At 39.9% G+C, this 25,358-nt stretch overlaps 1 protein-coding gene across 8 annotated transcripts in view; it reads right to left on the bottom strand.

Annotated features, from left to right (window-relative positions):
* The window catches only part of LOC122833698 (calcium-dependent secretion activator 1), an 82,871-nt gene that overhangs the window by 11,401 nt on the left and 46,112 nt on the right, over positions 1–25,358 (bottom strand). For 7 of the 8 annotated variants that reach the window (XR_006371029.1, XM_044121486.1, XM_044121492.1 and 4 more), the window contains 7 exons: positions 23,112–23,253; positions 19,085–19,240; positions 18,194–18,341; positions 16,322–16,396; positions 15,574–15,657; positions 15,075–15,107; positions 10,590–10,697 (listed from right to left, as the gene is read on the bottom strand). Coding sequence is in view for 7 of the 8 variants with exons in the window: in XM_044121486.1 (XP_043977421.1) it covers positions 10,590–10,697; positions 15,075–15,107; positions 15,574–15,657; positions 16,322–16,396; positions 18,194–18,341; positions 19,085–19,240; positions 23,112–23,253 (746 nt within the window). In the remaining variant the exon portion in view is untranslated. Of the gene's footprint in view, positions 1–10,589; positions 10,698–15,074; positions 15,108–15,573; positions 15,658–16,321; positions 16,397–18,193; positions 18,342–19,084; positions 19,241–20,384; positions 20,520–23,111; positions 23,254–25,358 lie in introns of all 8 variants that reach the window. The other variant, XM_044121491.1, reaches the window with a different exon arrangement.

The raw sequence follows: 25,358 nt of genomic DNA, 5'->3' as shown, positions 1-25,358 counted from the left end.
TTGCGCATGGTGGAAGCCATCTTAGCACTAACACAGAAGCTAACGTCTACAGTCTCCCTTATTTCCGCTTTTCGGTGCACATCCAATCAGCACCAAAGTAAATAAATGTCGCTCCTCCATTGGCTACTCTGCAAACATCAGCCTAAATAGTCAAGGAGCAGCATGCCAAGCTGCATTCAAATATTTCATGCGTCCAGCCAAGAAGGACAGAAACCACAGGAGGCTGGTATAACTATTTGATTGGCATTGCACTGACTTAAACTCACTTTGGTCCCAGCAGTAGGAAGAGGAGTTTCAGAAAGGAAATTAGGTGATGTCATGGGGACCTTAAAACACACAATAGATAGATCAATATGTCAATAAATAACAAGATTATACATAATGACCTCAAACAGAGTACAGATAGAAGTGCATTACGATACTATAATAGTCACTATGATGCTTGTTTTTCAAGCTCTGCACTTCAAAATGATCAACAAATGTATACTGTACATATCGACATTGTTTCACCAACATAGCCACATTGTATTCTTTTTAAAGAGTAGTTATTCTGTAGATTTTAATAAATACATTTTAATGTAGAGATCTATCTATAAACAGAGTCTAAAAAAGGGTGACTATCTTTGTTTGTTTCTATTAATTTAACTGCATCAATGTCAAGTGTTTTGGAGTTAGCAAGTTGCCATCAAGTTCCTGTTCCGGGTGAGTCAGTGTGTGTTTTGTCATTGATAAACTAAAGCAGAATATGTTTCGGGTGTGTTTGTGTTTCAGCCTGTATGAGAGAGTACAGCAAAGAGAAAAAGAGAGAGGGAGATAGAGAGAGCGTATGTCCTACTGATACCCAGCTGTGTCTGTTTCAGTGTCTATGAGAGAAGGAGCTAGCGAGAGAGAGAGCATGTCCTGCTGAGACCCAGCTGTGTCTGCAATTAGCAGGAGGCATGGAATGATGATTGCTGGTGCGGCAATGCTAATGCCAAGTGACAAGCTTCCTTGTGAAGGAGAGGGGACGGCTGCTGAGCTCCACAAAGCAACACTGTTTTTTTCTTTGCCACTTTCACTACACACATGCTAACACCAGTGTACACACACAACCCCATGTAGATAAAAGAAAGAAAAAAAAATAGTTATTAAGGTTAGTGAGGGAGGAGGCTCTTTAAATAAGGACAAAGACGTTGTGTAACTCTACCCATGCTGCCTTACAGACTGTATTGCTCTATCACTTTCTAGTCCAAAGTACTGGCTCACTGGTAAGAGTTCTGTGGTACATCTACCATAGCTTTTTACAATGAGCTACAAGCCATCAACCAGCACCCCTTCTGACCTCAACACCACCAACAGGCTCTAGTTTCTCCAGGTCTGAGAACCAAGCTTGACCCACAGAGAACAGAGCTCTTGGTAGACGTCAAAAAGGACTCTGGATTGGGCACTGGGTGATTTTCTAATTCTGCACCATAACTAGCATTGACACATCAAACGGCTAGTCCAAAATGCGCTAAGCCCAAAATGCTGGCCGTTTTAGACTACTGCTCATGGATGGATTCATTTAGAAAAATAAATTTTATGTTTAAGATTTTTTTAAATATTACGATTTCTCATTTTCAGAACGTATTTTCAACATTTTCAAACAAAAGTGTGGCACAGAAAACAACGTTTAGCCCTGGCCTGTCTCTCCTACAATGCACATTGAAAACCCAACCCAAAATCTATTTTCAATCGCAAGAGCAGCACAACCACACATCGTCTGGGAAGTATAAAATAATTTCTACAGATTGCTTTTGCTTCATTGATCCCTCCACTGGGACACAGACTTCAAAAGAAATAAATGGTCAGTTCTCTGATTTTCTTTGGGGAAGCTGCCTTTCTTCATGTCATCTTCTTCATTAAGCCCTCTCAGTTCATGAGCAAAAATCCTGAAGTTGTTATTGATATTATGTGTCCGTTGTGTCTCCTAGTGCGTGTTTGTTTTATGTCTTGCATCATCCTCAGTGAGAGCAAGAAATCAAAACTCTAGTCCCCTCCGACATCTTCAACAGAATCAAACGCAAGCCTTCATGGAGTTCAGCATTGCACCATCGGTTGAACACATGAGGAAAGGAGCTGCCCTACATCCTGTTAGGAAGAGTGACACTGTTATTAGCACAGCTGAAGCATTTAAGATGCAGATGTTGGTTCCATGAACAATAATCTTGTGTTGAGCAGAAGCCTCCTGAGTAGGGGAGAAGTCTGAATCATCTTTATAGACTAGAGCATGCTAATCTCTGGGTTACTGGAGGTGAAGTTCAACTGAGGTGAATTGTCACAAAGTAAATACTAACTTCAGTGGACAAATAATAATCTGTAGGGTTTTTTTTTGGAACGGCAGAACATTTCTCTAAATCTATGAGAGACTTTTTGCATTAGAGTCATTGAATTTATTGTAAAACTAACCTCTGGAACGTACTATTAAAATGTCCGTTACGCTCAGCAGTCAGTTATGGCTGATGGATTTAAAACTGAGTCACTAAGTTGAATAAAATATACAAACGCAGCATGTGCTGTGAAAGAGTCGAACCTGCCTAACTCACATTTACTTCTTTACGATGTTAGACGACTGGTATGATGTGATTGTGATTGTTAAAGTTTTAAGGATAGACTCGTACCTTGTGGACAAACAACTCGTTTGGCTCTTATTTTAACAAGTTGTAAAATACTGTCACATACACTCCTGTTGGACATTATAGGTATAACAATTTTGTCTTTTTCATTAAATACTTGAAATATTTACCTTCCTTGGCTGAGGAGTGGTAAAAATATTAGCGTTGGGCTCAGTGTACTCAAAGTTCTCCGTCAGCTCTTGCCCTTTATATCAAAAGGACAACCAAAACTGATAATTCATTGCTGTTTGAGCTCAGTTGAATGGCAACAAATTGGGCTTTGTGGGCATCGCGTCCATGCAGCTGGCTTGAGGAGCACTGAGGGGAGAAAGGATGGCCGCGGCCACCTCAGGAACGGCATCGTAGGAGAAAAGTAAATGTTTATCTCAGATCCAAGTTTCATTTCAGGCTGGCAATCTGGGTCTCTTTCAGAGCTCTACCTGCAAGTGTCAGTTCAACGGGCAAGTGAGACTCAATAAAGAGCAACTTTATAAAAACATGGTGCCTTGAAGAATGAATGGCTGTATATCGGGGGCAATGGGTGGTTGGGTTGAGGGGCCATGTTGTGAGGAACTAAACAGTTGGAATTACGGTCAGCAACCAGTCATTGAGTAAATATACAATGAGCTACAGAAAAGCTCTGTGGTTGACAATAAAAGGGGAAAAAAAGCTGCCAGCTTCAGGCCCTGAGAAAAGTGAGCCATTCTACTTACAAAAAGCCGCTTAGGGGTGGATTGAGGAAAGAAAAAAGAAGGCTAAAACACTTGTGGGCTCAGGGAACTCTATAGGGGGAGTGAAAATGGAATAAGCCAGCAAGCACTTGAGGGCCCCGCCGAGAACCTGAATGGGATAGAGGGGTGTAGTGACTGAGGGGGGTCTGGGGAAGGTGAATGGCCTTCTTTTTGGGTCCAATTTGTCTCTTTTCACCCCACTCGCCCTGCTCCGGCTCTGACAGATGTACAAAGAAGGAGCGGCGCTGGGCCACTCATCCACATACACCCGTGAGCAGCTGTCACTTTTGTCAGACAAGTTAATCAAACAAATGCCACCGTACCACCCTTTTTAATAAGGCAGAGGGAAGAGGAATGGAGGGGAACTGTGAAAGGGTGATAGAGACCGAAGAGATGACATGTGTGTCTTCGATCAATTCATCCCGCCTGCCCGCATCAATAAACGAGTGGGAGCGCGACAAAGGAGAAGTTGCCATTAAACTTGTATTTTCCTCCTCTCGGGATGATCAAGGTTTTAGTGTTCTTAGCCGCTTCCTCTCTGCAGCGCAGATCTGGGAATACTAACGGAGGATTTAGCTGCACCCCCACCCCTACAGGAGAACGACGGCAGAAAACAAAATGCATTCTCTCAGTAATTACAAAACACACTAAGCTGCTTAGAGACTTCATTAAATGGAAGTGAAACCTTTTGTGATTGTTTTGAATAGTCACATACAGTCTAACAGCTGGATATGTTTTCTTTGTTGTTGTAAACTCAGCCTATAAACACATTTTTTTTCTGCTGTTTGGTGATGTAATCTTGTTACAGTACTAATTTTAATAGGACGCAATTAATTTGTCGCAGGCGGGAAAAACAAACAAAAAAAAAGGTCATTTTGTTCAGGTCTAAAATTTACAAACACTTTGAGTCACTGCTGCATTTCGCAAAGCTAAATGGTTAAATGAAATGGAGATAAGTTTGTTTCCATATCCAGTGGTTCAGTATTTGTGGATTCACTCATTCAAAGAGTTTTTACGTAAAATGTAACTCCAAATTATTCATGGGAAAGTTAATGCAGCTGGAAAGGGTGAAATACTACATACTACTGGCCGGCGTTTGCAGAGCCGCCAATCCTGGAGCGTTATTCATTTTTTTTTTTTTTTTCAGATGATTGGCTTAATCCCAAGAGTGGAGATGAGGGAGATGGTACATGTAAGCTTCTGTGGTATTTACAAGACATTTTTTCACCATAAATATGAATTCATATTTGGTGTTTGAATGAATTAAATAGGAAGTTTTAAGTGTATTTGAAGAGTGTCAAGTATTCACAGATTTTAACTATTTGCAGGTAGTTGTTGTCCCTAACCCCTGCGGTCCATGATAGCTTTTTTGAACAAGGATTTTAATCTCAAAGAGACATCAGTTTTATGGCAGAATATAGGTCTTGGAACCAGCTTGGATCTGTGACATTCAAAAACGTCGTCATCATCATTTCAACAACAAGGGTATCATGTTAATTAAAGTCAAAAACATAACAATAAACAAACAGAGAACGATACATTGCAGAAACAAAACAAAGTTATAAAAGGTCATAATCCAGATTAAAACTCATAATGTTCCTCCTATTAATAGTCAAAGGCAGTTATAAGCAAATGAGCTCTTAGCCTTAATTTAAAGCAACTCAGTGTTTCAGCATTTTTATGGAACTTTGTTGCAGATAAAAGGAGCATGAAAACTGAATTTTGGTTCTCCATGTTTGGTTCTGGTTCTGGGGATGAAGAGTAGACTAGAACCAGAAAACCTGAAGATGTCTAGAAGGTTGAAACAACAACAACAGGCCACAGTAAGGTGCTCTTGTGACTGAAAAGAGATTTTGGTGCTAAGGCATTCAGTGATTTATAAACTAATAAACAGTATTTTAGAGTCTATTCTCTGAGCTACAGAAAGAAAGTGAGAAAGTTAAAGTACAGAAAACAACATATGTGCTTTTTGCGTTCGTCATGAAGAAAATGAAATAATAAAAAAAAGTATAACTTTTAGGATTTAAGAATTATAATTGTGTGGTGAGACTTTATTTGATGGGGTGTGTTTAAGACCGACATGACGCGGTCATAAACATGACATAACACGTTCATAACACGTTATGAACATGAAGGAGTCTTTATGAATGTTTATGACTATTGTCATGAAGTGTCATTCGGTAAATAATGACACTTTTAATGGAATTTTAAAACAACTTTAAGTGCAACTCTGCCTCATCGCTGAGATAAGGGTGTCCAATAATGTGTTCTTTATTTACAAATACGACCTGACATCAGTTTTATAAAATTGTTGTCTTTGCTGGGAACTGGCAGCTCAGAAGACAGTAAAGCGGTGAAGTGTCCCCGGACAGCAAAGTGACGGCAGTCGACTCTCTGCTGGCATTCAGTGCCACACCACCCAGTAATTATCAACCCCCACCCCGACCCCGACACAACCAGAGCAGCGGCAGAAACAACAACCTTTAATTGTCCCGTCTGAAACTTGACCTGACCCCTTCCGCTCCGCGGCACGCATCGAGTCGGTGAACGCAGCGAGACAAGCGGGAGCATCAGCAACCGAAAGTGATTTAACGCACAAGTGCAATTTTGCCACACTTGCGAGTCTGATAACCATCCAAGGTCAACGGAAATACTTCAAATCAATCAATGAGCCGCACTCCTAATCCTCTCTGGGCAAAGACAGATTAAGTGTATAATTGACCGATGTAATCCCAGTATCTGCAACTCCAGGGGGCGGGAGGCGAAGCGGAGTGGGGAGGGGGACAAGGTGGCTCAAAGATTTACTGGCCAACAGCCTCATCTGTGTACTCCTCATTCTTAACTTGCTTTTTTCCCCCTCTGCATTTACCCTACCTGCTTGGCTTGCACGCTGAGATGATTGCGAGGGGTGGAGGAGGGAGGGGTATCAGTTTTACAGCTGTGGTGTATCAGTGTGAGGCTGGATTTGGCTCAGACTAAATGCAGAGCTTTTATTTTTTTTTTTTTAATCAGCGATCTCCAGTCTGTGCAATGCTAAATTCCCCCCCCCCCCCCACCCCCATCAATTTAAGTACATCTGCTTTAATCTGAGCCTCTCTGGCGACCGTTTTGAGAGCAAGTGAGGGAGCAGCAGACAAAAACAAAATCCATTTTTTGCCTTTTCTTTTGACACATGTAAATGAGTTATCATAGACACACACATCTTTAGAGAATTATTCCAAGTCGTCATCATCATAACTGCAAAACCTTTAAATAGTAGCCAAAAAATTATCTTTTGACTGATAATTAAGTCAAAGGAAGAAATTACTATAAGAAATCAAAATTCTTCCAAACTCTGACCAATATTCTTTTTCTCTACAATAAAAAAATTACAGCTAAACAAATGCAGAAAGGTTGCAAATTGTACATGTTTCGGGTATCTGACTCAATATTAAGACATCTAGAATGTCACACTAATTGTTTAGCACTTTATCAAGTCCGAAGACTCCAACGCGCTTCACACTACATTCAGTTATTCACCAATTCTTTCACACGCTGGTGGTGATAAGCTGCATTGTAGCCACCGCTGCCCCGGGGCAGACTGACTACAGCAGCTTCGTGTGCTCTTACAGATTGGACATGTGAAGTTAAGCAGGTTTCAACTTCAAAATCCTTTGAAAAAGAGATCACTGACTCCGACCTTAGGACACAAGAGTGCAAAGTATCATTTTAAAATGCGACCAGTGTATTTTTTCTTTTTGTTAATCAGTGGGTGAAACCTGTTCAGTACGGAGACAAAATTCCTCAAAAAAAAAAAAAAAAAAAAAAAAAAAAAAAAAATAGAAATATGACCTTGGGATATGACAGAACGCAAAAGAAAACAACTTCATAGCAGCTAAGGGGATTTCAGAGGCCCATTTACTGTAGAGTTTAATCATTGTGCCTCACACACCTGCTTTCAGAGCAATCTCACAAAACTGCAAAATACATAGTGGAATGATTGGATTAACACATTTCTAAGCTGCCAATGAAAGAATGAGTCATCCTTGAAAATCTCTCTATCTCTTTCAAAACTCGTCCACACACACACACACACACACACACACATTATTGTACTTCTATACAGACTTCCACTCATTTTAGTAACTGCATTTATGACTAACCACATAAGTATTTTCCTCAGCCCTAACCATTACCAGTCTACTCCTAGCCCTATCAAAGCTTAATTCAGACCTTACCTCTAAATGTATCTAGTAGAGCACAACAGAACAGCAGAGGACTGGGGAAAAGTCCTTACTTTACACAAATGACCTCCCTTCGTTGGTAAATGTCGTGACAGTGGTCCCCTATACGCAGTCTATATAAGTCCACACACACACGCCCGAACTAATTACACACAATCAGACACACGCACTTCCCCAAAAACTTGTTTTAAAATAATATTCTCTCTCCTTCACTGGAATCTTTGAGAGAATATTTAGTCAACATGCCTGCATCCCTACACATGCTGCTTTGAAAAGATTCAATCTTACACACCAGTCAGTCTGATGTGAGCACTGACACATAAACTGGCACTAATAGGCTCTTTTAAATGAACCACCTTCCTGTGGCTGACACTAAATGCATGACAAAAGCCTAAATAAAGTGACACACAGTGTAGACAATGGCAGCAAGACATGGTTGGAGTTAATTTAATTTACCTAAGAGTCTTATAATCCACCCCCCATTCCCACCAATAAAATTAGTCTAACAAATACTCACATTATTGGAAGTGCATTAACAATGTTTCTTCTGACATCTCATGTTTATCTTAAAAAAAGTTTCCTAAAGAAATTTTATTTTGCTGAAAAATTAACACCACATTTCTTGACCCAACCTAACACAAATAGTGTTTTACAGTACAAAAAAATGGCCAGTTTTGCACCAAAATCCAGTGAGTGTAGTTTGGTTGATGGGGGACATCCGGCATCAGACGCAGCTCTCTTCCTCGCAGTGCCTGGTGGAACTTTCTCTGTTTGTCTGTGCTGTGCTGCGACTCAAAATACTTTTTTTTGTTTTTTCCAAACTTGACTGTTTTTGAAGTTAGGTAGGACTTTGTCACCAGCACAGAATGTTCAGCAAACGTTAGTACCATCATCTCTAGCTGACACAAACTCAAAACAGTGATGGCATGTCCAGCTAAGAGCACGATCTCTTTGATGTTTCGTACAAATTTTACAGAATGGAGATGTGATACAGTGCGAACTTAGCGTGCAAATCGGGGGTCACCCCTAATTTACACTGCTTGTGTCTGCGCTTCACCACAGAAACACAGCAACAACCCGTCATGGTCAATGAGAGCGTTTAGTGTCTCTGCGCCGACATCCGGCAAAATGATCCCCAATAGACGTGAGTTATGCTGATAGTGTGAGCGGCCGCATTGTGACGAAACTCAGCACGACGCAAGAAGACTGAAAATACATCAGTTTACAAAGAAAGATGACAAAAACAGAAATGCACAGTGACTTCTTTAAGTAACTTTAACTTGATTACTGGTTTGGAAATAGTAATGCGTCGGGTTGCTTGTTGCTGAAAGAAGTGGTCATGTTAGAGCAACGCGTTGCCAGCATCGCTGATCCTCAGTGTCTGAGCTCCCTTCTTGAACTTTTAGCTTTATGGAAACATGAACGCTCAAGTTGATGTATTCTTTCCAGTTTTTCAGAGCCGAGTGTGACGACACACAAAAAAACAAGTCCGATTTAGTAGGAATGAGTGAAGCTCTTTGAGGACTTACTGTCTTGATTTGATTAGAAATATAATCTCTTTTGTATGGCACTCTCTACGGTTTTAAAAACTCTAATCTTGTCAGTCGGTGAGAAGATGGGTATTCTGTTGGGTAAAAACAGATTCAGTCTTGAAAAGTAAGAATAGATTGTAAAATGTTGAGCAAAAACTGTTTTCTGAGGATGTTGGGGTTTTTTCTTTAACCTTTGGGCAACGACGGATCAGGAGGTAGGTGTTCGTTTGATTAGTAAAAAAAATAAATAAAAAATGCAGAGGGAGGGAATGAGTTCCCTTATCAAGCAGGGATTAGTGGGAGTCCATGTTGACCCTGTTTTCAGGATATCCAGAGGCAAACAGAAAACTGCTGAAAGTGATCGGTGTGACGGTGGATGTTAATGCTCATTTGCTGCAACTTATCCACATCTGAGATGGAGAGATTTTAAGAAGTCATGACTCTTATTCTGCATTTTTCTCTTATCAGCTGAATATCTAATACATCATGTAAAGGAGTGGAGTATTTAGATCACAGGCAATATTATATTTTGCTTCCATAAGCAATATGCTTCTAAATGTTTAGATTAAGACTGGGTCAACTTTTCTGATCCCAGCTTGGTTTTTACTATGTTGCCGAATTTAAAAGCTGACCAATCTCAGTGAATTTTGGTCATAATTTGACAAACATTAAATATTTTGAAGACAATTAAAGATGTTAAGAAAACTGTTGAATAAAAAAAAAAGTATGATGACATTTAAAAGTAAAAGCATAAATAAATGCTTTTAGCAGTTATTTAACAGGCAACGCCTTCATGACTTGACTGAAATGTTGATCTCATATTGTTCCTGCCATGTTGAACCAAACAGAAAGAAAAAGGGGGGAAAGAGAAAAACATCTGAAAAATGAATGGATTGTAAAAAAGCACAACAGGGCCACAGAGAGCGGCTCCTGACACCTTCACACGCCTCTGTGGTGCTGAGGGAAGAACTGATCTGGAATGACAACAAAGAAACTAAAGCTAACACAAATTTCAGCAGCGGTCTTCTAGGTGAGGGGAAAAAAAGGCTACATGGCAAGACAGTGGTCAAGTGTCAGACACCTCTCCATCAACAACAGTCACACACACAGGGACTGAGACAAAATGAGAAAGGCATAAACCTAAGGCCTAAATTCAACACAGCGGTACACATGGAAAGAGGCAGGCCAATGAACATACAGCTTGAGAAGAGCTGCAGGAAAGCTCAACCTTCACAGGAACCAGCTTCAACGTTAGCACACACTAACTAAAGCTGGATTATGTTCAGCTTTAGTTGATATATATCTATAAAGATGTATATCTTTATATATATATATATATATATAAAAGGAACATTTATTAAGATAAAAAAAATCAAAAAGTATTTTGATTTTTCTAACATTCATAACTCGGTTGCTGAGTAAAGTCTGGGTGTGGATTTGTAGAGAAAGCAGGCGTTGCAGCTTACGTACGTCAAAAAGTCTCTCCACGTAAATCTCCTCATTGACCTTCTCTCGCAGCATGTCCTGGGAATGACGAACAAAGGTAACATAGCAGTCTGCAACATCCATCCCTGGCTTCTGCAAGACAGCAAATAAAGACAAACGCAGAGAGATTAAGATGCACTTAAAGCTCGATGTTCTTTTACTTTTGTAAAATGAACACACATCTGATATTTGATTAACACTCCCTTTTTTTTGACCTACGTAATTAATTTATCCTTAGGGAAGTGGATGTGTACCCACATAATTAAAGGTGGTTTAATTAAAATGTTATTTAAAAAAACAAATCATAAAAGAGAAATCCTAGCCAATTAGTCGAGTGAACATTTATATCAAAATAATCTGAAGGTTTTAATGCATGCTATCACCATTAAACCGAAAAAGCAGTGAAATTTCCTAACTATATCATTGCAGCAAGAATAGATTTGTTTCTATGCTGGTCCCGCTCAGACTCAGTGTTGCAGTAAAACAAAATTAGCCTGAGCAGACAGAATGACAACAGGTCGGTATAAAGCAGATTTTTAAGGCTACTCATTTGAGGACTAATATTCATCACTTATATCTTATGCTGTATTTTGACGAAAATGTCTGGGCGACTTTCAGGTTTTGCATTTCAGTTTAAATGCACCTTTGCAACAAACTGCTCAGTCGGTCACCTTCCCTGGTTGACATAAATTTACTACGATCTCTTGACCAGAGCAATTCCTTTAAACACTAACTATGTTGAAGAGAACACCCACTGAAAAACAGCGTCTCTACGAGTTTCACATATCTTCAGATATTTGTTGTTTCTCCATTCTTCTTTGTAATTTGCAATTTCTTTCAGGTTGAATGGAGAGTATTTGTGGAAACCAATTTTACAGTGCTGCCCCGGATTTCCAATTGAATTTAGGAACGGACTGAAAAAGAACCATACTGACACATGGAGTTGTTCAAATCTAACCCATCCTCCTTCAGGAGGAGTGAACACTACAAGATAAATTGATGTAATCTGATGCGATTTTCTTAGATTAAAAAAAAAACTTTTTACCAATTTAACCTCCCTGGAACTGTAACCAACTCATCGTGATATTAGAGAAGCCAAAGACAACGGATGGATGGAAGGAAGGATGGTCAGCAAGACGACCTGGTCTTACTAACCAAGACATAAACCCTAAATTAGGAGTATTTGTTCTGCAACAAACAACATTTTGAACCCTCACTCAGACTGTTGGATCAACATTTAACTCCATCTTCTGTACCAAAACAAAACTCTTTTCTTAAATCCTGACCTTCAACAACAAGTCAAAAAACCTGCACAGAATCTGTTATTTAGCTTTGCAGACCACACAAGTTCAGGATATTGTACTGACTTCTCTTTGTCTAGGGAAAGGCGTTAGTTACTTCCTCTACATGCCTAAAACTATGCAAGAACCTAAATTCAATTTGCACAATACCCAGAACCCTAAATCCTGACAAAAGATGATATCTAAATTGGGTTTGGTTTTCCCTAGAACAGTGGTGTTCAAAGTCGGCCTTGGAGGGCCGGCACCCTGCATGTTTTAGTTCCCTCCCTGGTGGTAGCAGCAATCTTTTCAGGATGTCGATGTTCTTCTTAGGCCTTCTAACGAGCCGTCACTGGATCCAGGTGCGTTAAACCAGGGAGAGAACTAAAACATTCAGGATGCCGGCCCTCGAGGTCCCACATTGAAAACACCACCTCATCTCTGAACACCTCACTACAATAGACCATATAACTCCACGTAAATCGGGGATTTCTCTTATGAAAAGCCTTTGCTAATCAAACCTGTGAAGACACATCAAAAGAAATCATTTTGTCAGCGAAACTCTCTTTTCATGCATCAGGGATACAACTGTAACACGATTTGCATGCAAGGCCAGAAACTGTGAGCCCCTGCTAGCATACACAGTGCCTATTTGCAAGGCATTAATTTAAAATTTGTTGCAATGGCCGAAGTGTTGGCAGCGAATGGAAATCTGATGTGAACACAGTCAAATGCACAAATCCTCAGCGCCAACCTGACAGCAGAAGTGGCATGTGTTGTCCAACACTGACTCGTGATGTATGTTGCACTGAAAGAGCGAAGCACGCGTCATGGCCGCCTGCCAGTGTCTGGCCACATGCAAATGAATTGTCATTTGGGGAGGAAACATGGGGACGTTTGACAAAAAGGAAATATGACAAAAGCTGCCATCTGGATTCTGGTTTTCCATGTGAAATCATGGTCAAATATTTACACATGCACAATGGGGGAAAAAAAAAAACACAAACATGCAACGAGAACTGCTTAGGAGGAAATTCCCTTCAATCACTGAGGTTTTCAGTTTTACAGACATTTTCAAGACATCACTCTGGAACTGGATTTACTGAACTGCAACGTTCTTAAGGAGCATCTTAGTTGCATATGTGAATTTCCTAAAAAAAAAACAAAAACAAAAAAAACCCCGATAAATACAAAGTGCTTTATTCATTTCTCTCTACATTTTTGCAGTTCTCATTTGAGAAGCTATAAAAATTACTCTTGGGTAATTAAAATGTAACATAGTACAACAAAATAATAACAATGATAAATAAAAACAGATGTTGGGGTTTGGTTTCCATAAACAACAAATTATCATAAACGCGTTCTGCAGTCAAATGTGTTTAGTGACACAAATATCAGGTGGCTACGTTTGCTTCAAGGAAAGATAAATATTCTCATCCCAACCGTCCAATATGCTTTTCTCTGTCTAGTAACTAACTATTTTTCTTGCCAAAATAAGAAAAATGTGAGACATTGACATTAAATTAAAGTTATTAACCAATTCAGATGTAATGTTCATCTGTATCAACATATTTTCTTACTTGGTGTCTAAGCTAGAGAATTTACTTCAAGTCGGTTTGAATTTTAGTGGAAGGTCTTAGTAATTTGGGAATGTAATTGCACCACAGACGTCTCTGAACTAGAAGTTCAGGATCAGGAACAATGCTGGCGAAGTAAAAAATCCATCCATCCATCCATTTTCTTACACCCTTCTTCCCTAATGGGGTTGGGAGGGTTCCTGGTGTCTATCTCCAGCTGCGTTCCGGGCGAGAGGCGGGGTTCACCCTGGACAGGTCGCCAGTCTGACGCAGGACAACACAAAGACATACAAGACAAACAACCATGCGCACACACACTCACACCTAGGGAGAATTTAGAGAGACCAATTAACCTGACAGACATGTTTTTGGACTGTGGGAGGAAGCCGGAGAACCTGGAGAGAACCCACCATGCACAGGGAGAACATGCAAACTCCATGCAGAAAGACCCCGGGCCGGGAATCGAACCCAGGACCTTCTTGCTGCAAGGCAACAGCTCTACCAACTGCGCCACTGTGCAGCCCAAGTAAAAAACCCAAAACAAAACAAAAAAAAAAAAAAAAAAACAACAACAAAAGGTTTTGTAACTTTTTGTAATATTAAATAATAAAAAAATTAAGAAATCTAAAAAATTTTGTGATCAAATTTCTGTGGAGAACATTTTCATCTAGTACAATGTAATAATTCTTCATAAGTAAAATTGATTCTACTAAAAATAAAACTTTTGGCGTTACCCTGAATGTAACTAACCTGATCTCTTTGGAGCGTTTTGATTCAGTTGAGCTTTCCAAGTTATCAAAAAATATTCGCTTCGAGTGTTGCCTTAAATGTTTTTCCACTAGACCGCCTCTAAGTGGTTCGGTACCGGTCCGATTCATTTTCCATTAGCAGATCCGGAGCAGCAGGTCCGGCACCAAAACGATTCGATTACCAGCTGACTGCATTCATTGACTGGCTTGTGATTTACATTACTGAAAACGCCAAACAACATTATAGTTTAACTGTGGACCGCGGACATCCAAAAGATTACATACAAGAAAAACAACAACTAAGTGCCAGAATGTAATTCTATTTATATATATTACAAAATAATCAGCCGATCTGAGTCTTCATCATTGTGTTTGGGCAAGCAATGAAGTTCTGTAAGACTAAATGAAATATCTGGGTTCATTTGAGTCCATCAAAACCAGAAACTGAAGGTTCTCCTTTGCCAAGTGTTACTGCAAACATCAGGGAGAGTTGACCACTGCCGCTGCTCACTGAAAGGCGCAGCAGCCTGAGAAAAACCAGACCGGGAGACAGAAAAACTCTAGCTAAGATAAAAGAACTATTGGACAATATCTCACATCCCAGGCGAGGCGGGTGAAGAGTCTTGCCCAAGGACAACAACAACCCAGCAGGGATTCGAACCGGCAACCTGTTTTGCAGGACAAACTCCTACCTCTAAAGTCACAGTTGCCAACATATGTTTAGCAATCAATGCTGCTTGTCCTGTAACCAGTTAATTAAGGCTTCACAGCTTAAGTTTTCTTCACATGCATGTGTTTAGTTGCTTGTTAAAAGTCACTATGTCAGGCTACTACATACTTAATAAGATAAGTATTAATACTTACAGGTACATCCACATACTTTGAGGCAGCTTTTACCTTTAAAAGAAAGGCATAGAAAGGGGTTAGCATCATTACTCCAACTGTGAAACCACTTTTAACAGGAAGGGCTACTATGGTGAGACTGTACATAGCACAGTGGTTAGTGCCTGCTGAACTAGCAGCCGTGACTTGTGGTGCATTTAGCAACAAACGTGCACTCACTAATTCAATATCCTTTCCCCCCCACAATACTGCAGATATCCAGCTGAGAAGTTAAGCTATTTTATGGTGAAAGCGCCTTCATAAAAGGTCAAACTGTATTGCAAGAAACACCAAACAGCTCTGAATCCAAAATGACTGATTATCAAATTACAACATTTCAGTTGATCAGAAAGGTGATTTACATCAAGAGTCTGATTTTTAAATTCACTGCAACTCATAAGCTTTGAAGAATTATGTTAATAATGGACGTTTAGATGGTGAATACTATCAGTAAGGAATGAATAAAGGATGTTGTACTTACTGTGAAAGATAAGAAGGAAGAGAAGAGCGTTCCTTCATCGTATCTAGAGAGTTTAGATAACACACTCTCTAGAATGACCACAAACTAAAAGCAAAACAGGTGAAATGTTAAACCATGATACACAAAGGATTTGAAAAGTACAAAAAACGTTAAATGTTAATTGATTTGAAGTTTTATTCAACAAAAATGTCTACGAATTGCTTTCCATCAGAAAGAGAAGTCCAACACAGAGGCATCTTTGGAGTGTAAGATGGCCCAGTGCCTTCTTGTATTCCTGAGCCCCAGCTGTGCATGAAGGGGAGATCATGCACCTTTGACAACTTATTCCCCTCGATTGTCTGCCACCGAACTTGTAACACCTTCACTTGGTGGGCTCAGGGGAAGAGAGTCCACTCAAGCGAAAGCCTGGCCACCAGGTTCTCATTGGTGAACTCGCCAGCCCTGGTCTCTCTCATCCAAATTTACAAGTTTGTCTTTTTTGTGTTCTACAATTCAATCAAAGTCACTGAGTCAAGCTTTGTGTGACCCCCTCCGTTGAGGACAATTTGCCATTGAAGATGCTAGCCACAAAGCGATGCCCCAGACAATGGAGCCCCAACAGCGATAAGGGCACTCAAACCTCTTGTCAACGTGGCGATTCGCCAGAAGGAAACATCTGTGGGATTGCTTTGAATCTCAACAAATTTGTCTTTCCTTTCATTTTCTCATGTTAGGTTGTGGTCTAAAAGCACGCTCAGTGGAGTTGTACCTTTGCAACCAAAAGAGTAATCATCTCCTTCACCGTCTCCTCAATCAGATGGTCGATTTGGGAGTGGTATTGTCTCTGGGGATGAAAACAACACAGTATTAGGCATTTTATTTACATTTATAAACATTTCTGAAAGAAAAATGTCACCTGTCCATGTGTCATCTTTATTTCCTCAGCAAGTTTCTAAATAATAGATCTCCATCTATCCAGCCTTTGCTGATTTTATGTTTTCATATTAACATTTTTATCTATATTTGAGTGTCTAAGAAAGAAGTGCTAATGTTTTTTACGAAATTATTTTTGCTTTTATACTAAATAAAAATTATATGCAATGAAACTAAATAGGTATAAACCAGATTACTAGATAACCACTAGTGAATCCACCACAATGATGGTAGTCATACAAATTGGGGGAGAAAAAGGGATAAGAGGGAACTTTAATGAATTCCTCAGGTAAAACCATTGTGTTTTAAGTTATGCAAATGAGAAAGGGGTAAAGTGAATTACTCACCTCACTTGGTGCTTTTATTTTAGTCATTCATTATAGAAATAAAATATATAAATATAGGCGAAATATGTAAATTAATGAAATGCTCTGCAGATATTTATTTCACATGTAGGGAAAGAACAGAAAAGAACTTAAGAAACATTCAATCAGCAGAAATAATCTGCTTTTATGGAGAGTTGTAAAACACTGTAAGAGGACTTCTTTCCTCTGACAAAACTGTGAATGACTTGGTAATAATGAATTCATCGTCAGTAATTAGTATCAGTCTGGAGACTGTGCAAAACATGAGATCTCTCACTTTCATCCCATGTATATTCAATACTATCTACACATATGGTAATGAAATCCAAACAATTCAAGTGAAGGAAGACAGACAGTAAAAACTGATGACTAATTATTCATTTGGAAATTAATGGGGGGGTCCTGTGTGTGGGGAGGAGGGTGGTGTGACTCGGGAGATTCATTTAGACTTTGGTCACACTTACCCATTGTCTGACAAACTCCATACCGTAGACGGTAAACAGAAAAAGTCGCAAAGGAAAATGGCATGGCAGGTGGAAAATTACACAAAAAGCAGATGTGTAAAAATACACAGCAAAAACTGAGGGGTTAAAATTTCAGGGTTAAAGCCTTCAGAGTTGACTTTAACTCTTTAAAAGTTGTTTTAATCCTTGATGAGTTAAATGGCGTCCAGTGTTAGAGTTATTTCCAGTAGTTGGTTGCATCAGGGTTGATTTTACCCATTAACTGATAACGCAGTGTCTGCTAAAAAGGTAACGTGATTTCAGTGTTTCCCTAAACTCTTTAAACATGCTGTGTCATTTTTGGGTGATATGAATGTCTCCATCTATTTCTTTTTCTTTAATTATTCTTCATTTCATAACTGATTGAAGGTGCCCTACAAAAGATCTCTGGTGGTGAAGAAGCTCTGCAAGAGTGTGGAACAACAAAAATCCTCAGTGATGCCATAAGAAAACAAATGGTGAACATACTGGTGGCTCACAGGATTAATAAACATAGGTAGGTGTGTTTTTACACTTTTAAATCTATGATAAAAATTCACAATTTGTTTTAAATCTCCTGTTAGGCACCTTCCTGCTAAACCAATCATAGAGGAATATGCCCAGAGGATGGTGACATCTCCTTCCTCCATCACCTGAAGTCTCCAAGAATCAGTGCATGGGATGCAGTCGAGAGAGTTGCTGTCTTTTAGAAATATTTATCATGCATTTACAAAAAAAAAGGATTTACACCTTTGTAGGCGTTTGTCCTTAAAAGTGCTCCAGCCGTCACAGCACCTGTTATAAACTGGGGTGAGAAAATTAAAAGGAGAAGATGAAAGAGTACAGAAAGGGAAGCCTTACCTCCTGACCGAGGTCCACGGCACACAGTTTGGCTGACTGGGACTTGGCATCCACCATGACATTAAACATGGTGCAGATGGACTGAGGGACGCGGAAATCTGTGGTCCGGCTGCTTCTCTGCAGCTTGGCCTCAAATGCTGCTCGTGTCCTTTAAAAAACGGTGTGATTGTTCAATATCAAAGCCACATATATCTCTATAAAGACATAAGTGAATATATGTATGCATATATAGATATGAATACACACTCCCTGACCAGACAAAAAAAGTCGCCACCTGAATTTAAGTGAATAAATATGTCTGAGCCTCCAACTGGACAGTTGGGAACTGTCTTTCTTTCATGATGGTATTAGGTTTTCTGACCCACATGCACAGACACCATCAGGAGACAAGTAGAAATCAAAGACTATTATAAAAATGAATAACAAATATTGAAAAATTCAGGGATTTTTTTATTTATTTTTGCTTCCAGGGATTTTTCCAACCCCTGGTTTGGAAAAGGAGGCAAGGAATCGGAAACACTGCATGGAGACGGAACGGATGAGGTCGAGCTGACGGTCGACTGTGTAGAAAATTGTGCACAGTGATAACTAGAGTTTGTTGTGGATGGGGACGCCAGGGAGAGGTGAGTGGAACGTGGTTGTTGGTTCTTGCGCAGTTTAATCTTGTGGCATTGCAGAAGTTTCTCGAAACAATGACACAGCAAATATGTGCTGTAATAAAAGCCAACGGTGATCCAACAAAATATTAGAACGTGGGACCCTTTCTTTTGGCCAGGTGGTGCATTAGCAATTCTCCTAATTAATCTAATGTATTGTCACACTCTAAGAAAAAAATATCAGTTATTTTGACTTTTTTAGCAACGTGAATACCCATGTCCAAAAAGTGGTTACCGTTTTATACAAGATTCTATCATGTCACTGGACATCAGCTTCAGTCTGGTTTCTAGGTGCTTGCCGAACTCTTCTTCCGGCCAGTGGAGATCTCTGATGAACGTCTGCAGAGCGTCCAGCTTCCAGAACAGGTCCTCTGAAGTTGCTGACCCGTTGCTACAGAACCACAGATCAGAGTCAGGTAAACCCAAACTGATAACTGAGATACAGAGAAATAACATTTCCTGCTTACGTTAAGGACTTAAGGCTTATTCAATTGTTCTATTTGTACAGTAATGTTTGTACTAATATTCATATTAAGTGCAAGAAAAATGGTAAGTGAAAGGAAATCAAAGCCTTGTAACTGCAATTGTCAAAAATAAATACAAATTTCATAGCCTATGGTATTATCTGAATAAGATATCTTCATGATGACATTATATGTAGTGGTGAGGAAAACGCAGCAGACCCAGGTGATGGTTGAAGAGTGATTGATGATGAATTTAATGGTAAATAAACACAATAATCCAAAATCCAGGCAGGGAGGCTAAGAACTCAAAAATTGGTAGGAACTGGTACCAAGGAACTGACAACAAAGACTTAGACAGAAGACAAGACAAGGACTCAACAAGGGATTAAATACACAGAGAAATGAGACACAGCTGGGAACAATTGAGGGGTAAACAGGACAACAGGGAGACTCAACAGACACAGAATCCTAAATGAACACACAGAAAAAAACCAAATCCTCACAGTATAAAAGTCATTAAAATCATGGGGTCAGTGTATAAGACCAAACAAATACAAATGTACTTGTTCATTCCTGAGCTACAAATACACTGAACAAAAATATAAATACAACACTTTTAGTTTTGCTTCCAGTTTTTCATGAGCTGAACTCAAAGATCTCAATTATTTTCCATATAGGCTACACAAAATGTTCACAAATCTGTCTGAATCTATGATAGTGAGCACTTGTCTTTTGCAGAGACGATCCATGCCGCTTCGCAAGTGTAGTATATCAAGATGCTGATTAGACCTTAGCATGATTATTAATTATATCTCTGAGTTCAGTATGTATATATATATATATATATATATATATATATATATATATATATATATATATATATATATATATATATATATATATATATATATATATATATATATATACACACTCACAAATGAGCTAGAGGTGAGCAGATACGGATAAAAACAAATATTTACAAACTGTGTAAGAAGACAAACACCTTTTCACTGATACTGAATCAGACTAAGTTCTTCCTGTTTTAGGTGAACTAGAATTACCAAAACAATTTCAACTTCCCAAATGTGACAAAAACACATTGGGTTATCTGTGCTGGGTATCTGTGGGAGGCTAACACTTGGTCCTGTTACATTTGGTAGTTTGGGCATTTGGATGTTGACACTCAGCAGAGTGCTTGCTATGCTCCTGTGGAGAGAATAACAGGAGACGTGGATCTGCAGTCAAGCCTGGAGCAACAGAGGCACACAAAGCAATGTGACCAAGAGAATGGTGAAGTCCTACTTAAAGACACAATTAAGACATTTTTAGAAACATACTAGGAGCCATGAAAAAAACGGGCTGATAAATCATGCTGTAATATGTAATATATCGCTGCACTATAGAAATGCCACTAATTTTTCAATGTTAGAGTAAAACCAGGCTACCGAACGCTATCATTTCACTGGTTGAGATTAATTTATTGTGTTCCAGAAAGTCAATTCATACTGTATTCTCAGTCAGAACTGACTGCACAGAGCGCCTGTGACACGTCTGCTTCGCTCTCACACTGCAGGTTTATTGGTTCCTACAGGTTCTAGATGTAGAATGAGAGGTTCCTTCCACACAGAAAGTCTCCATGTACAATTCTGACGTTTTGCTCAGATCAGATTTTTTTTTTTTTTGCGTGGTCACTCATACTACTAATTAAACCCAACTACAATCGGACTTCAGTGTAAATGGTTTAAAAACCCACAGCGACTCAGCAACCTGTGCGCAGAAGAAAAATGTGGAAGCCACACATCAGCGCACTGTTTAGAAAAGTAATAATGGATGGAGCTGTCTATAGATCGAAAGATTTTAGCAGCCAACGTCATCGTCACAAGATCAGAGCAAGACGAAGGAAGCTGGTAAAAAAGAAAGCACAAGCAGCGATGGTGTTTTGTGGAGCATTGACTTCAGGAAAGACTGTTTGGATGTGTAGCCAGAACCAGCGGACTCCTGATTCTGATATGATAAACTTTCGTGACACAGATATCTTTCATGATTTCATAATCATCATTTTTAGCCATTGTTGATGTCCTGATTTCCTGCGTCAGGATTATGCAGATTTATGATGCATGTCTCAAATGGCACAGTGTGAGATGACTGTTCAGACAGCAGGGAGTTTTAAATGATCGGATATGTATCTGATTTAGTTATTATGTAGAAGTAGCACAAATCGTATTTTTTGGGGGGGGGGGGGGGGTGAAGAGATTGGAATTGGGTTGTTCAGACTGCCTGAAAAAGTTAAGATATGGGCAAAAAAAAGGATATTTGAGTCGGATTTGCCTGCTGTGTGAGCATAGCCTCACTCATTAGACTCCTCTCTAGCGGAAGCAGTTTTCTTACCAATGGAAACAAACTGTCCTCTAGGACTGCCCAATATTTTATTGCCCATTTTACCTTCTACTTTTACAAGCCATCCAGGGCATCGCTGCAAAGAAGCATCCCTAGAGCATGATGCTGTCATCACATCTTGTCTGATGGTCAAAAAGCAACATGTTTTCTCTCATCAGTCATAAGAACTTTCTTCCACTTGATCATGCAGTCTCACACATGCCTTTTGGCAAGCTCTCACCAAGCGTTGATATAAGTTTTCTTGGCCAAACCTGGTCAACACGACTGAATCAAATGACCGAATGACCTCATCAGTATGCAGTCACGTTCTGACGGTGATAGAGAGCCACGGGCACCCCATTGTCCAGTGATTCTCTTGGGCAGTGGCGCCCCCAAGGGGGTGCCATGCTCACCCCTGGAAAGATGCTTACAAAGGCTTGCGAGTCAGAAAATGCAGTAAAAAAAACTAATCCAGTAATCCAGTAACAAGGGTAGAAAATATAAAAGTAACCACAAAACTTGGTTCCAATGAACAACTTTCAAAAGATAAAAATACTATCAAAGGTCAAACTGAGACGAGAAACCATGAGAATCTGCTTCTCCTTTGAAAGACAGCCTGCAAACATACACTAGAGATTTTTATCAGAAATGCAACAGTACAAAATATGACCATTCTACATAAAATGATAAAGGTACCACATTCTCCAAATAATCTCCACAAGTATTTTTTATGCACATACTACTATACATGATTTTGTTTTGCATATAATGGGGTAAAATTAATGTAGGTAACAGATTTAAAGTGGGATTACAACAGGGAAACAAAGGTGCATTGAATGAAATGCAGTAATAGAGAGTTTAATGCAGAACTAGGACTCATCCTGTAAAGTGGTGTTAGCATAAATGTTGTTTTTGTGCTGCTTTCTCATGTTGTATTTGCTTGACGCATATATTATTTTTCATGATTCTCAGGTGTTCATAGACGTTTAGCATTCACCACACACAAAATAATTGCTTTGGTACGTTTTTTTTTTCTTTTTTCTGTCTACAACAGTAAAATTATTTTTGGGGTTCCTGTCTCTGTCCCTCTCCGCTGTGAGTGGCGCACAGTGCAGTGCGGAAAAGGACGTGAGGCGGACAGGAGGGAAATTAAACAAGTGAAGGTAAATAATCCTAAAAGTGCAGGGGTCTGTGTGTTGATTGCACACAAAAAAAGTGTATGGTGCTAAAAGGAATTTGAGTTAACCCAGGATTAACACATTCATTTGAACATATCTAGTAAAAATTAAAAGCTATAAAACTGATCTCAACACGCTGGTATTATTTTGGACTCAACTGTATGAAAGAAGCCACATGTAGGCAATTCTACAAAGAGCCTCCTTAGTGTTAGAGGAGATAAAAGAAAAAAGTGTCAATGCTTACTTTACTGGTTCCCAGCACTCTCTTTCAAAGCCTCTGTGGATGGACTGAGCGATGGACGACTCCATCAGGTCCACGTATCGCACCACCAGAGGGGCGTACAGGTCCTGCAGGTGTTTATGAAACTTTCCGTTGCACAGGTTGTCTGTAAGACCGAACCGGAGAAGAGGAATGACGGGTCAAGCATGTTTCTTCCTGCGCAAATTGTATCAAGCACAATATAATCACCAGAACTACTTTGAAGGAACACATCTCCACTGGTTACCCATAAAATACGGCATCGACTTCAAGATTCTCCTTCTCACCTGCAAAGCTCTCCACAACTTGGCACCTGTGCACCTCACTGATCTTCGGAGCCTCTCTTCCACAGCTCACATGTAATTCTGACTCTATGTCTTCATTTAAATCTAAGCTTAAACCTCACTTCTCCAAACTTGCTTATTCTGTTTAAAGTCATTTTGTTCTGTCACTAGTTCTTCTGTATTTGATGTTCGGTGACCTTGAGTGCTTTGAAAGACATTATTATTATCGTCATCATTATCATTATTATACACTGCATATGTTTTCTTTTGGAGTAAAAGAAACGGAAGAGTTATTCAGTCAAGATTTCCAGTTATTTATTTTAGAGGCATCGGTCAAAAGAAACAAGTTTCATCTCATGTAATTTACAGCTACATTTAGGGGAAAACAGATTTTTTTTTTGTTCCATTACTACAAATGAAACATTTCTTCTCCCCCCCCATTCTTGACAAACAAAAGGTCAGAGTCTCGGGGTGTTTCTAAATCCAACACATCACAAACATTTCCCCCAGTCTCAGCTGACTCCCAACTGGTAAAAAGGCAACACTGACAAAGACCACAGGAGATAAAATGGAGGCCAGTGTGTGCTAATGTGATGCCTCACGGCTCCATGCGGCGTGTCTGCTTTTTCTCTCCTTCTCCCTCTTTGTTTTTCTCTCTCCCTCTGAGCATGTGTTTGTGCGTTTGTGTGTTGGCATTTGAGTCAAGGTCGATGATACACAGTAGGTGCAATGTTTGTTGTGTTCCCTGATTGCCACACTCCAAATTAGCCACTTGAGCGGCTGCTGTCCACTTTGATGTGTTGTATCCAGGAGTGTGCTTGCAGGGTTCGCCACGGCGGAGCTACCACTGCTTTAGACCTCATTAACTCCTCGAATGGCAGCCCGACTTTGGCGCCTGTCTAGTTCTATGGCTATTTACTACTGCATAAGTGCACCGCTGTGGGGCAACAGAACAGATGACCTTCTGTGGTAAAGATGTCCCTGCTATAATATATTTTACTCATGCGTCTAGTTACTCTGTCTGGGCAGTTAGAGCGTTAACTTCCTGGATGAGAGTTTGGATGTTGCTTCAATATTTCCACATAATGTCGTTTCTTCATGATTCAATAGATGCACCTTTGGCTGCAGTCCCAGCAAAGAGTGTGTGTGTGTGTGGATCGATTTCAGCCAGGCTTGAATATCTGGAGGCTGTAATTTTATTCCAATTTTCCTTGAAAAACTGTACCAGTTCTGCCAGGTTGGTGGGGATTGGCTGCGAGCAGCACTATTTAAGTCCTGCTTCAAGTTCTTTATTGGACTGAGGTCTGGGCTTTGAGTACCCCACTCTGGAACATCCACCTTCAGCTGGGTGCTTCGGGTCGTCATCTCGCCAGAAAATAAATGCCCTCTGAAGTTGTAGTTCTCCGGCAGATGGAAACAAATTGCGCTCTAGGATTTCTCTAGATTTTGCTGCATTTATTTTGTCGCCCAGGATCACAAACCTTCCTGGACCTTCTGCAGAGAAGAATCACCAAAAAGCACAATGCTTCCACCACCATGCTTCACAGGCAGAATGATCTGTTTGTGGTGATTTGCAGCCTTTGGCATTCGGCAACAATACCATCTCGTCTGATGGGCAAAAAGCTCCGCTTCAGTCTTCTTCCAAGTGGAAGAACTTTCTTCCATTTGGCCATGGGGTCTCTGAATAAATGGGGTTTAGTTGAAGACCAATTGTTTGCTACTCTGATTGAGTAACAATCAGAGGATTAACCAGACTTACTTCCCGCTTTTGAACCTACTAGCCATGTTGTATCTCTGTAGTGTATACATGTTTGTGTGTTTTTTGGGGGGAAGGGGGTCTGAGGATGTGGTCAGGACTTGATTCTGGTTGCTGCAGGTCAGCCATCTCTTTAATGAACTGCATGCTCTTGCCTGCAGGAACACTGAGGAGCAGTCTGCAGCCCTGTAA

The sequence above is a fragment of the Gambusia affinis genome, linkage group LG07 (assembly GCF_019740435.1).
Source record: "Gambusia affinis linkage group LG07, SWU_Gaff_1.0, whole genome shotgun sequence".
Lineage (NCBI taxonomy): Eukaryota > Metazoa > Chordata > Actinopteri > Cyprinodontiformes > Poeciliidae > Gambusia > Gambusia affinis.
Note: the sequence above shows the minus strand (reverse complement) of the source record. Positions and strands in the feature narration are given on the sequence as shown.